The sequence below is a fragment of the Rhyacophila brunnea genome, unplaced genomic scaffold (assembly GCF_057557595.1).
Source record: "Rhyacophila brunnea isolate RB1 unplaced genomic scaffold, BYU_Rbru_1.0 scaffold_13, whole genome shotgun sequence".
NCBI lineage: Eukaryota > Metazoa > Arthropoda > Insecta > Trichoptera > Rhyacophilidae > Rhyacophila > Rhyacophila brunnea.
In genome coordinates this window covers 2,906,686-2,922,047 of record NW_028232785.1, presented here as the reverse complement: position 1 = coordinate 2,922,047, position 15,362 = coordinate 2,906,686, and the positions used below count along the sequence as shown (strand labels likewise).

At 34.3% G+C, this 15,362-nt stretch overlaps 1 protein-coding gene across 1 annotated transcript; it reads right to left on the bottom strand.

The window, feature by feature from the left end:
• Nucleotides 1–3,752: 3,752 nt before the first annotated feature.
• LOC147076150 (uncharacterized) lies at nt 3,753–12,877 on the bottom strand. Its single transcript, XM_085941197.1, has 4 exons — nt 12,671–12,877; nt 11,996–12,100; nt 7,845–7,997; nt 3,753–6,350 (listed from the first exon to the last, which is right to left on the bottom strand). The coding sequence occupies exons 1-4, from the start codon at nt 12,791–12,793 to the stop codon at nt 6,042–6,044; spliced, it is 690 nt and encodes a 229-aa protein (XP_085797323.1). The 5' UTR covers nt 12,794–12,877; the 3' UTR covers nt 3,753–6,041.
• Between the last annotated feature and the right edge of the window lie 2,485 nt (nt 12,878–15,362).

Genomic DNA, 15,362 nt, shown 5'->3' with positions numbered 1-15,362 from the left:
TATTCGCGAGAATCTATATGAACATACATTGCATTTATTAGATTTTCTTCAGAATGCGTCATTGTGTCTTTAAAATTTAATTCGCGAGCATCTATATGAACACAAATCGCATTTGTGAGGGTGTGCACCAGTATTAATTGTCATTCAACATATTTTAAGACTACAAGGTGTTTTAAATGACATATTTGATTACATTTCAAATCACAATCATCACACGCAACTGGTTTTTCTCCTGAATGTGTAAGTTTATGAGTTCTTAAACAACGTATTCAATACGTTGCTGCCAAAAGTTGGTTAGTCGATAGTTTAGTCGAAAAATAACTCGCCAAGTTCTTTCCCGGGGATATATGGTAGCAATATGGTCGCCAGATCCTTCTTATTCAACAGAAACCCGAAGACATCTTCATCCGGTCGTTGTACCAAGTTTTGTAGTTCCGTCCGTTGTTGGCGACGTTTGAGGGACGATTCGAATTGCTGGCGCAGCAGGTGAATAAATGACTGCCAGCAGGTATTCGAAGATATCGTCTTCCCCCATATTTTTGCCTCATCTCTTAATCTATTTAGTACGAGTCCTGTCCAACTTTCGGGCGGGCTCTTAGCTGCGGCGAAGTACGCCTCACACCCTTTGATAAAATCTGACACCTGATATAGTGGGTGTCCCGTGTAGAAGACTTCAAGCTCCGGCTTCAAGCCCCAAGGTTGATACAATTGTGGTATGACCGGCACGCTTCTGACGTAGGCTTCAGGGCTGTTGATGACGCTACAGTCGGCAAATTCACGTCCTCGTGCGGCCTCATTTCGAACACCAGAGGAGGGCTCTCCCGGTTTGATGTTGGAGACAGCACTTCTTCTTCGATGAGGGTCACGTCGGAATCCGCTTTTTCGTTAGCCATTTCTTGGTTGTTCCGGCTCCTGGATCTCGTTAACATTTAATACACAGTATGTGATCTCAAACTTTTATTTAGCGTTCGCGGGTTCGGAAGAATTAATGCGATTCTTCACGCCTCATGTTGCTTGGGCGCCATTGAGAACCCGGGGTTCCGGCGGCTAGCTCAAGTGTCCATCGAACCCCGGATTCACAAAAAAAAAGTAATTTAAACGGTTGGAGTATAAATAAAACTCGGTCTTTCGTGTTCGTGACGTGGTCTTATATTTTCTTATCCTTTTTAGTTTCACAAATTTATATCTGGGTTTTTACGATTATAGTCGCAGGTCCTATCCTATCGGAAAGGGGACGCTTACTATTTTTTTTTCTTTTTCAAACTTCGCGTACCCACGCCATTCCACAAAAAGGACTCTCGTGATTGGCCAAATTTTATCTTTTATCTAGCATTTTTTTTTCATTTTTTTATTTTATCTAGCAAACGTATTTAAGTATAGACATCTTATCCGTGGTAAGCTCAAAATACCTAAACTATCGACTAACCAACTTTTGGCAGCAACGTATTGAATACGTTGTTTAAGAACTCATAAACTTACACATTCAGGAGAAAAACCAGTTGCGTGTGATGATTGTGATTTGAAATGTAATCAAATATGTCATTTAAAAACACCTTGTAGTCTTAAAATATGTTGAATGACAATTAATACTGGTGCACACCCTCACAAATGCGATTTATGTTCATATAGATGCTCGCGAATTAATATTTTAAAAAGACGCAATGACGCATTCTGAAGAAAATCTAATAAATGCAATGTATGTTCATATAGATTCTCGCGAATAATATGCATACTTGCCAGACCGAGGATTAGAACCTGAGACCCTCGACGCAATAGGCCAACTCTTAAGCTGCGCCGACATTTTTGGTGACTCGTGAAAAACCTTATAAATGCAATGTATGCTCATATAGATGCTCGCAACTTAGTCATCTTAAAAACAAACAAATGACCAATTCTGGTGAAAAACCTTTAAAATTCGATGTATATTCATATAAATGCGTGCGACTTAGTTGTCCTAAAACACATGAAATGAATATATACATAATATATAGAACATACTCGTGAAAAATCTTATAAATGCAATGTATGTTCATTTGGATGCTCGCGACGGAGTAATCTTTAAACACATGTAAAGATACTTAATGGTGAATAACCTTTTAAATAAATTGACTACCTATACGGAGCCACGGCACAACATTATCTTAGAGTTCATAAAACGAAACAGGAGAAAAACCATTTGCGTGTGATCTATTTCATTTTAAATGTAAACAAATGTCATTTAAAAACTCATAAACGTGATGAATTTAAATATAAATGTAAACAGATATGTAGGTCGGTACGTTGTTTAAGAACTCATAAACTCACACATTCGGAAGAAAACCATTTGCGTGAAACAATTGTCGAAGCCGTCAGAGGCAATAACTTTTTAAAGTACCTACAAAACTTCATTTGATATCGATTCTGAAGAGCATAATATGAAGTTTTTGTCTAACACTTCTCTCCTAACATAATACCTACCAGAACTACAAGCATACGTTGCACCATCTGGAGAAACAGAGAAAAAGAAAAAAATCATAATACCTATGCAAATATTATTAGGAAGAGTTAAGTGCCTGCAAGGTAACTCCTATATACAAAATAAATATAAATATCATTCCAATATTATCTATTGAAGAAAATATCGTTTCATAAAAATATATTGCATTTTTAGAAAATATGCATACCTAATTGCATTCTAATAACTTATTTATTTTTATTACGGATCATATTGTTAAAAAACAGTAGGTACCTAAGAATAATTATTAATTACTGCTTTTCCCGTATGCAACTGACATTGATCTATTCAAAATCATAAATAAAAAGATAAATGTTAAGAATGTTGAATGTTTTTGTAATTTTGACACTTTTGTGTAATCAAAATATCAATTTAAAGGTAGTAATTTTAAGTTTTAGGTAGTATAAACGGACATATTTAGTGAGCATTACACCGTTTTGACTATTTTGTATAGACTCTTTTGACTGGATTTTCCAAACGGAGCGGTCTTTTTTGTTCGGGATATTTTCACGGGGTACTTAGTGAAAATGGAAAAATGCGAATTTTTCGCGTAATTCAAATGAAAAAACAATAAAAACTTCATGAAAAATCATGTAATTAAATTACTCAAAGGTGTGTAATTAAAAAATGTGGAAAAAAAATGTTTGGTTTTAAAACTTGACGGCCGCTCAAAATTAAATTACTAGCTTAATATGAGAGATAAAAATTTAAAAAATCGCGTTCAAAGTTAACATAAATATACCTAATCAGATGCATCTAACAAATAAAATTTAGGGCTAATTTATTGGTTCAAGTATCAAGTCACTAGAGACCAAACGTTTAGCTGGAACACCCAATTTGAAATTGGAATTTTTCTGTTATTATATGTGCACAAACGAAAAAAAATCGTGCACAAACGTGCACTAACGATGCACAAACAAATGCACCCAAAAAAAGTTGGAGTTTTAACATTGGGTGATCCAGGTAAATGGACCTCCCAGACACGGCTTGAAATGGACCGGAGCGCAAGAGAGCTCTGTTCCGGTTCATGAGGTCCCCAAAATTATCGCTCCGTCATCTCATGAAAAAATACTTGACCGTCTGAGATAAATATGCCATATTACTACCTATAATAAAAACTGACACTCTTATTTTTATAAGATACACATAAAATTAGATACTTAACTAGGTTAATATTATATTAATTATTCCGGATGCGAGTATCATAGCATTATTTTTATGAAAAAAATTATGGCAAGTACAAAAGTGCACTACAAATAAGTATACAACTAAATTTTATTGTCAAAAAATATCCTAGACATAATAACATATTGATAAACAAATTGACAAAATTAGAAAGAATTTATAATTGTACAAACTAATTGTTGAACTATTTAGGTATAACATTTTTCTTTATTATATTATACTAAAATCCTTCTAAAACAAAAAATACTAAAATATAGATAAAAAGACAAAACAATGTTGAAATTTCTGCATAAAGTAGCTCGATCATCGTTAAGTAAGGAATTATAAAATGGATGGTATATTTCCCTTATTAAACCTGTTGTACATGTTAATTTTAAATCTACCAGTTTAGTTATATTTCTTTATTATTAAATTTTACGAAAAATATTGATAATTTCAACAATGCCCTAACATCTCAATTTTCTTGTAATGTTGATGCCATGCGTACAGAATTAAAATTGACTCATTCGGCTGATCTGGACTCTAGTTTTGGACTAATTTAAGTTACAAGAATAATACAATTTCTATATATAAGATAACAACTATGTTTTTTTTTATAAAACCTAAAGAAATTATCATAATATCTTATATGAGTTAATTTCTATGCCTTCATCCAACAGTTGATATACATGTGAAATTACAGTTGTTACATTTAAAACTTTCGCCCGAGTGTGTAAATTTGTGTGATTGCATGTTACCGGAAGTTATACACGAGAAACTAATAATATCACATTTAAACCACTTTCACCAGTGAGTCATTTTGTTTATTTTCATCGCATCGGATATACCTAATATATTATGAATAATCACATTATTCATCGGATCAGAAAATATACCCACACGATCAATTACGTTGGCCACATATAATAGGCTGTTCACCAGAAATAGTCGTTTTAAGTAATTTCATCTAACCAGATGTTATACACGAATAGTCACATTGATAACCTTTATGATACATTTCAACAGAATGAGTAATTTTGTGTAATTTTATATTTTGAGATGTTATACAAGAGTAATTAAATTGATCACATTTAAAAGGTTTTTTTACCAGAATGAGTAAATTTGTCTACTTTATAATGCAATAAACGAGCAATTACATTGTCATTAAAAATTAAAAAGCTTCTTCACCATAATGAGTCATTTTGTGTTATTTCAATTTATCAGATATTATCGATGAGTAGTCACATTGGTCACTTTTAAGTGGCTTTTTACCAGAATGAGCCATTTTGTTTTTCTTAATGTTACGAGATGTTATACAAAGGTAATAACAGTGGTTACATTTAAATAGCTTTTTACCAGAATGAGTCATTTTGTCTAATTTTATATAGCTAAATCGGATACAACAGTAATTTTATTGTTTACAATTAAATAGCTTTTCACCAGAATGAGTGATTTCGTGTTTTTTCATATTACGAGATGTACTACAAGAGTAATTACATCGGTCACATTTAAATGGCTTTTCACCAGAATGAGTCCTTTTGTGCAATTTTAGATTACCAGATGTTATACAAGAGTAATTACACAGGTCACATTTAAATGGTTTTTCACCAGAATGTGTCATTTTGTGTAATTTTAGATTACCAGATGTTTTACAAGAGTAATAACATTGGTCACATTTATATGGTTTTTCATCAGTATGAGTCATTTTGTGTATTTTCATATTGCGAGATGTTGTAGACGAGTAAATACATTGGTCACATTTAAATGGTTTTTCACCAGAATGTGTCATTTTGTGTATTTTCATATTCTGAGATGTCATACAAGAGTAATCACAATCGTCACATTTGAATGATTTTTCACCAGAATGTGAAAATTTGTGTATTTTCATATTAGATGTTGTTATACTTGAATAATCAAAAAGATTACATTTAAATTGCTTTTCACCAGAATGAGTCATTTTGTGCTTTTTCATATCACTAAATGTTTTAGAAGAATAATTGCAACCGACACATTTAAATGGGTTTTCACCAGAATGAGTCATTTTGTGTATTCTTATCGCACTGGATGTAATACATGAGTAATCACACTGATCACAAATAAATGGTTTTTCACCCGAATGAGTCATTTTGTGTTTTTTCATCGTATCAGAGCGTGAAGTAAAGTAATTACACTTGTCACACTTAAGAGGCTTTTCACCAGAATGAGTCATTTTATGTAATTTCATCTTACTAGATGTTTTGAAACAGTACTTACATTGGTCACATTTAAATGGCTTTTCACCAACATGGGTCATTTTGTGGCTTCTCATCGAACAAGATATTATACATGAATAACTACATTGGTCACATTTATATAGCTTTTCATCTGAATGAATTATTTTGTGTTATTTCATCTTACTATATGTGTTTGATGAGTAGTCACATTGGGAACATTTAAATGGTTCTTCTTTAGAGTAATTTAATTTGTCTAGTTTCGACAAAGCAGATTGACTGCCGAATGTCTTATTACGAATTTTTTTATTAATTTTGTTTGGATTATTGAAATCAGTAGCAATTATTTCATGTAACATCAATTCTTTTTTAATGTCTTGATCGTCAATCTGTATTTCATCGTATGGCTCTTGTACTTCTAGGATTCTCTCTGACAATCCGAGACTAGCTGAATAGGGTATTGCAGTGGTTACAGGAATGAACTAAAAGAATGTGGAGTATTGCATTAACAAGAAGTCAAAACAACATATAAATATGATAAAACAGTATTTTAAAAATCATTTAAAAATAAAAATCAACAAAAAACTTAAATAAACTATTTCGGACGGTTCTTTTTGTTCCCATCACGACATATTATTATCCGGTGCGTAATATTAGGATACGTATAAGACCTAAAGTTATCACTTATATGAAATTAAGCGACATATTTTCATTTGGAGGATTCATAAAAAAAACTAGGAACCTAATTCTAGTTACCAATATTCGTTGACTGACATATTTTTAGCAGCACACTTCTACACCTTACTGAGTGCAAGTCACACAAGCTATAGTAGTTAAAATTTATACAATATTGGGTATCGAATTGATTTACTGGTAAGCATTCCAAATTTAACCAAGTTGAAATTAACAAGTTTTCTTCAGGGTTTTGTATCAGAAACATACTCTAAATTAAAAACAACTGAAAATTAGTATCCGATTTAGTAGTGAGCAAATCTGTTGAAAGGCTCTGGGAAAAACAATGGCTATGTTTAAAAAAATATATATTTGTTGAAGAAACTCCTAATATCGGTTTAGGTTAGATTTAGTGAGAGAGGGGTGGTTTTGAAGTAGTGTCTTCACAGTACCAACCGACTTAAAAGAAAGTGCTGAATGTTGTATGAAAAGTGAACACGGGTAAAGCATATTATATCAAAACAGGTGTAACTTGCTACACTGGCAGAAATGAAGCAGTTTGACTTGTTTGTAATGAACATTTTACTCGGGTTCTAATGTTTCTATTCTTGAATAGTGAAAGATTAACGAGATAAACGACAGTTAGATCTAAACACGCATTCTTTACCCGCCCCTTATATCACCATTTCATCCTGTTATGTAACCTACTAATGACGAGTTCTTTCAAGTGCATTTATTCCCACTTTCAGTTATATCCTTGTTATACATTGAAAACTTACATATCACACATCACATTTTTACGTATATTTATTATAATATTTAATAGCCTCAGAGTAATAAAATAAAAGAGTACAGTAGAAATATTATTAACAAACTATAAAACGTTATACCATCATGCTGTTTCTCAGTATGGTTATCAAAATTAAACGCAACATAGTTAAATATATTTTACATTTATACTGAATACACTAAACATAATTAACTACTACTAACCCTAATATTTACCGGCGTGGTTTCCAAAAAATATTTAATTCAGCCATAGAAATTCTATCTTACTCCTTCGCATATTGCGGAGACATGAGTGTGCTGAATCCTTGCTCATTCGCACTTATGGTTCTTTTTGTTCAGGCCTTGCTAATAGTCTCATGTGTTAATCGTTATATAGACTACATTCCTATTTGGACACCGACCATTAGGAATCAGGTTGATATCAGGATGAGGTTTATATAATGACGGCATGTTTGGTGCACACCATTATATTAATTTAATATAGATTTGAAATAAATAAATTTTTATATATTTACCTGATTTACAGGGTTGCATTCGGAATACGAGCAAGTGGGTTGAGGGTAATCATAATTGCTTTGCGCTACATGCTCTTGAATCATCTCATTCTCTGAGTCATCTCGCTCGAAATCAGTCTCAAATTTTATATTGGTAGAGTAGTTTGAAGGGATCTAAAAAATTTAAATAATAAAAAAAGCATATCAGTGTCTTCATATTATTATATTATATAGCAGTGATTGCGAACCTATGGCACGCGAATGTTAAATGAACTAAAAATAGTGGGTATAATAATTATTAGTTGCGCCAAATTGAGGTGGCCATAATCCTTATTTCTCAAATCCCAGTATTATTGTCACAAAACCGAGTCACCGGCAGTCAGTGGCGCACCCAGGGGGGGGGGGCAGGAGGCCCTGGTACCCCCCAAAATAAAAATGATCAGAATGTAATTCACCAGCACCTTTATAGAAAAATTTCGTAGATTTTAATTTCTAACACAAAAATTTCGAAAATGTCGGGTTTTTTAGAAACCCAATCCCTAATGGAACTGGAATTCCGGAGTGGTGTACATCGAGTGCAATATACAAAAGACCGATAAATGAGAAATCAGGCTGTGTTGTGTTGAAGAGGTTTGTGTATAAGTTAAATGCAATAATACTTTTTTTTCCATTGTCAATTAATATTTTGGAACCTCAATATTAAAAAATCGACAATAAAAATTCGGCGAAAAGAACGACTAATAACATCACAGTCGGCGGTGGTGTAAATCAAAAGAACATTTTTTTTCGGTGGAATTTGGCATAAATATTGTAGCTCTTGAGTCTAGACCATTGCTTCTCAAGCTTATTCATACCATGGGCCCCCGAAATCAGAAAATAAAAATTCAAGGCTCACCTCCTCAATAATTTTAGTCTTTAGTGACCAACAGTCAGTGGCGCACCCAGGGGCGGGAGGGGTGGGGGAGGGATGAAGCAAGGGGCCCTGGCACCCCCCAAACATAAAAATTATGAGAATGATTTTAAACATTGAAATTGAAAGCCAATAAACTATACCTTTGGGCTTAGACAAATAAAAACACGGCAAAAAAATGATTTTCTCATTATTCTCCAGTACCCTTTTTAGAAAAATTTCTTAGATTTTAATTTCTAACACAAAAATTTCGAAATACTAATGTCGGGTTTTTTAGATACCCAATCCCTAATGGAACTGTCAAAAAATTCTCCGTGTCCACCCGATTTCCGGAGTGGTGTAGGTCATAGCTTGGGAGGGCTGACAGAGCTCTAGCCTGGGGGCCCGGGTTATGGGGGGCCCGGCGTGTCGGGTTGACCAGATAAGTGAGATAAACACACATCATAATTTAGCTTTAATAGTAAAAAAAGTCATGACCATTTTTAATTACTTATATAACTGTGCAATATATTTTTTGATTATTATGTGTCGATACTTGACAGCTTTATTATTAAAGTAGATATATTAAAAATCTCCAATAATTCACTGTATAGGACCCTTAATTTGTACTAAAATACAATTTGGAAAACGTTAATTTAGTTTTTCATACTGCCTTTAATCTTAGCGGTAGGTTGGGGGTTCGCCAAATATCCTAGCTTAAGGGCCTGTTTCAGGATGTGGGGACCATGGTGTAGGTACACCGAGTGCAATAGACAAAAGACCGATAAACGAGAAATTAGGCTGTGAAGAAGAAAAAGAGCCTATGGGACTAATTTACATTCTTTTCCTTGGCCCCCACCCCCCCCTAACTGCCGGCAGTCACGGGTCATTATAGACCGTGATGCAAATAACATTGAGTTACCTCAACTAATAAGCAGCAAGCGGACGTGGGCAAGTTGTTCAATTTCAATTTCAATTTATTTATTTTTACATATTGTGGACATTACAAATTATAAGTTTAAGACGTTCACAACATGACATAAAAAAGAGATAGATAATATGTTATTAAACAAATATGTACATACAAAAATATTAATTATATAGGTACATGGAAATACACCGGATGAGTTAAGCAGACCCTATTTTAAAAATTTATAAAATAACGTCCACCTATACTCATCCTCACGTAGGTGGAATATATCAACACCCGAAGCAATTTCGATGAACATAGTTATCGCCCTTCCAATTGGCATTACCAGTGGCAGGTTGGTTCTGCACCTTGGGAGAATAAACAACTGATGTTCTCTATTTCTAAGATAGTTATCAGGGACACACAGGTCAACACTGCCCAGAATGGCAGAGTTCTCATTTATACCTCGTATAAGTCGAAAAAAATACATAGCTAAATAAAGATTTCTTCTAAATTGCAAACTGCAGTATGTAAGCATGCCTAAGAGAAAGTCAGTTGGATAAAGCCACGGATAGTATCCGTACAACCTCAAATAAAGGAGTCTCAAGAATTTCTTCTGAACCCTCTCCACCATAAGGCCATACTTCAACTGATGCGGTGCCCAAACAATAGACCCACTCTCAAGTCTGCTTTGAACTAAAGAATTAAATAAAAGTTTTAATACCGTAACATCCGAAAAGACCCGGGAAGTACGCATGACGAAGCCCAACATTTTAAGCGCCTTGTTACAAATGGTAACTATTATGGCTAATAAATGTCAGTTTACTTCAAACGTAATGCCAAGATCCCTTACAGATGATATTCGTGACAGAACTCTGTCATGCATCGAGTATTGGAAAAACAACACTTTTGAGGCTCTGGTAAACGATTAAAGATTGCATTTATCAATATTGAATTCTAGTTTGTTACGCCTGCCCCAATCTAATATATTATCTATATCAAGTTGGAGCTGACGACAATCGTCCAAGGTGACAACTTCCAAAAAGAGTTTCAAGTCATCAGCAAACAACAAAAACATAGCATTTTTATTTGTTTTTTTCATTTTTATTTGTTATACCTTACCGTCGTTTCTTACCTACAACGTGACTCCTAGACAGCCTTGCTCATAATCACCTCAAGCGAACAAACGAGCGCGTGTTGACGCATTGACTGATTTAGAAGTTGTTCGTGGGCCACGGTCAGGTCAGCTTGATATAGTATGACCGTCATACAAGCCGTGGTACCGGCTCTCATCATTCATACAACCTATCATCATCATTCATTAACCTCACCTCACCTATCACTTATCATCCATAAACAGTGTAACGTCAATTTATTGACGCGAACCGGGTAACCCAAACAACTATTCAACCACTCAGCTTTGACGATTGAATTAATGTTCATATTGAATCTAATAAAATGGAGACCGTGTAGTGATAGTCATCTCTTCCCGATAAGAAAGCTCACGGCGAACTGTGCCACGGTGAAATGTTTTACGTACAATTTACATGTAACCTGGGAAAACATGACATGTTTCTGTTTCTGATGCTAAAACTGATCAAGCTCTTCAAGTATAAAACCAAAATTATTCATTTTACAAGATCCTAATATAATCATACGGACTTCCAAAGAGTGGAGGTTCGAATTAACAGATTTTTGTTTTTACGAGAAACGGATGTTAGCTACACGGTTTATACTTAACTCTAAATGCAAATTGAAAAACAATATGCGTATTTGACTGATTCATCATTCGAACCTAACTGTGGAAGTTTAACGTGAAGCGTGGCCGTTTCGAGAACTACAATACTGACAATCCTTTCATCATATTATATCGCAGCCCCACAACGGCGGCCATGACTCTCAAATTATAATTTTTGCACTCTAGGATCCACATCATAAGCCGATGCTTAAATCGCTCGGCCATCGTGGGTATTAAATAGGCGAAATTACTGCACATGATCTGTTTGGCTTGTAGACTCATTGATTTGCCGAGGAAATATCGAGTCAAGTCCCAAATTTAAATACGTTATTTTTTCCTGCCAAAGTGCGTGTACTTATTAACCAAGTTTTAATAATAAATATTCAGTCTATAAACAAATAAAACACTCTTTCATCTCTAATAATGATGAAGCATCCATGACAAATTATTGACAATTGTTACATAAACTTTCTCATATATTTTTGTTATCCATTTCGTGTGAAAGGAAAACTATACCTTGTATCATTCAATTATACCGAATCAGTGGTATTGATTAATATATAAACAAACCCTCCATATCAGTACGTAAATGCATTCATTGTTTTAGATTCATAGAATATTGTGTAGGTATCTACCCGATTTATTGGTTTCCATTCCGAATGAGAGCACCCGGGTTGAGGACCCTCATGAATACTTTGGTTTATGGCGTCTTCAACATACTCCGCCTTGAAATCAACTCGCTGGAAATTAATATCAGATTTTTTAGTGGGATTGTGCGTTGAAAGGTTCTGAATAATATTGATTACTGTCGGACAATAAGATCTCGTCGATAACCAGAAGTCGCTGTAGTTTCATTAATAGAAGTCTTCACAGAAGCGTACCTACCTGTCATGGCGGCAACGCGTGTTTAAATAATGTAGCGGCTCTCTTTTTAAAGGCCGGCCATACGCTCATGCTTCACCATGGTGTTGCCTGCGCAAACCCATGTGTGTGGACAGCAAAACTGTACACCGCGCAAACCAAAAAGTGCGGCCTGCGTGTCATTGGTTGGAAGCGATAAATTATCGGTTCATGTTTTCCGATTTGATCTGCCTTCAGAAGAATCGGAATGTAGTCAGCACATTTCAATATATCAACAAATTTTCTTTCCATTGGTAACAAACCTATCCACGCGTTGCTCTATGGTCACACACTGGTAGTTAGCTTACGATATTGAACATGTAAATATATAAAATTTTTTGAGTTAATCGGCCAAATCGGTTAACGAAAAGTCAGGTAGGTAGGTAAAAAATAAGTTTTAATAATCTAACCTCAAAATTGTCGCTGGCACTATCAGGAATCTCTTGCTTAATATACGCCATACCGTTCGCTTCTCGACTACTCTCCTCTTCAGCATCAGCTTCGAATTCATTTACTTCGCGTTTTATATCCATTTTACGTATTTAAATCAAGAATGTGTCACGGACATGTGAGAATATGCGTCTTCTTTTCTTCTCAAAGACAACATTAAATTCAATGACAGTGTTGCCACTTTTACAGTTTTTCAACTATTCCTCACATCGCAAATTTTATGTTTTCCAAGAACTGGGTTGTTTTTTAATATTATACCACGTTTTTTTATTTCCTTGGTATCTTTCCCACTGGGGAATTTTGCAAACTAAAGCTAGGTTAATTATCCGATGTGATCATATTTATTTGCACCGAGAATCGGAATGTACCCGTTAGTGCACGTACCTATAAGATCAATTTAATTTAATTTATTATCATTGGAACATCGATCAAGCTTTAAATTTTTTGTTTTAGGTGTCTACCTAAACTGGTCAGGAACAAACAAATAAAATGTATTCAATACACCTGATTTGACAACACCTCAGATTAATAATATACCTACCTACCTTCTATAAATATATCATTATTTTGTGTTTTTTTTTTTAAATACGATGCCCGACGATTCTTGAACCTACAGCAACTTGATACCTTCCAATGTAGGGCATCCAATCATTTACAACGAATTTGTTCGAAAGAGGTAAACAAAATATTGATTTAAAACTATTTTTTTTAAATCTACCGGTAAGCATTTTTGATTGGAAGAGTAACCATTATAAAAAAGGTTCTTATGATATCTCAAATTATCAAATATATTATATCAAACAGCTAATATGACAACGCATACTATAATTTCTTGGGGTGTGTTCTTATAATTCGGTTACAAAAAGATGGCAACACTGTGGCATATTGTCAATGTCATTTCACCGCTGCCAGATTGTGTTCTGTCCCGGTAATCCTTGGCTTATTCTCAATTATTCAAACACTCAAAATGGACGTAAAACGCGAAATATGTGAGCTTGAATCTTATGTAAAAGATTATAATAATTATTCCTCTCATGTGAAACATACAAGCAAACCAGACGCCAACACCAATATGAACCGGGAGAATGCTGATGATGCCACGTGCATTTTTGAGGTTAGTTTGTTATTACAAATTCTTAATTGTTGTAGAATGTATGTACCGAGACGTTAGTTCGTTTTTTGCAGATATGTTTCACAGCATTTCAAACCAAATAAAGTCGAATTGTTATTTAAACCATTTGACAGATATTTTACGAGGAAGCGTTTCCGACAACTAATCGTCAGTTTTGCCAGTATATAAAATTATTTCAATAATACATTATTATATTTACTACAAACTACCATGGGTCGCCATATTGAAAAACGTCATTCAAATGTAAGATTTTGCCAGTTACGAGTCGTGATTTGGTAGTTTCAGCGCCAACTTTAGATTAATAAAGCCCGAGCATATCTTTTTGCACATGCAACGAATGGTCCACTGTTCAGCTGTCAAAATCAGATCCCAGATTGCTTGACATAACATTTTTCGCCCTTTCTCGTTTCAAATTTAGTTATAAAAATATCTCAAATCAACTATATGAACTATCAGTGTTATTTATAAATAATATAAATTCCTGTTATTCTTCAGCTGTCAAAGTCAGCCTAGTCCTTCACACAAAACCGGCGGTAATATCATTTTCCAAAAAATATGTATCATTGATCTATGCATTATATTTGTAGAAGATGTGTTAATGCTAGTGTATTAAACTATTCCCTGTGTGAACTTGACAGACGCGTCAGTGTGAGCATTCTATAGAACAATGACAGGCATTGACAGGTCATCCATAGACAACAACGGGAGGGGCAGAAAAAGTAGGACCAGTCGTTGTGAATGTATCGGTTTTGTACTTGAGTCGGCAATGATTGTTTTCGACTGTGGCTCCCCCATCTCATTCTCCAGATAAGTTTGTAGGTCTGTACATGAATAATTTTCAACTTGAAAAGAGTATCATGAAATTCTACCTTACATATCTCGTCGTCTACAAGGACACACATTTAATTGTCGAATTCATTTATTTTAAATGGAGAAAATATAAACATTGACATTTATCATTTTGACTTTGATGGTCATGGGTGGTCAGATGCTTGCTAGAACATAATATAACTAAACGGCAACTCGTCAGAAATGATTTGTTAAATAGACAGAAACGTTTGCTGGAACATTCTATTCATATTACCTAATCCAAATCGTTGTTGTATTTGAGTGTCACTGTAATCCAAAAATAACGGGTTCCGGTAAATTATTAATCCCCGTTTACACGTGCATGGATTTACTGCTGGATGTACGTATTATCGCGGCCATACCAAAAAAATGTAAAAAAACGTTGACAAAGACTACTGACATAGTATAGGTAGGCATATTGATGATAAGCTTTTCTGATACTAGGTTAAAAATATCAGCTCATTCATTATAGAAATTTATATCTACAATATTTATGACAATATTCATAAGAAAATAATTCAAGTAGCATTCTTTTCATTTTTTTCAGCACGAAGCAGGCGACATTCCTGAGATGCAAGCCGCAATGCGGTACGATGCAATTATAATACACGAACATGACATTAAGCAGGAAATAGTGAATGCTTCCGAAAAAGAAATCTGTTTAAAATTGA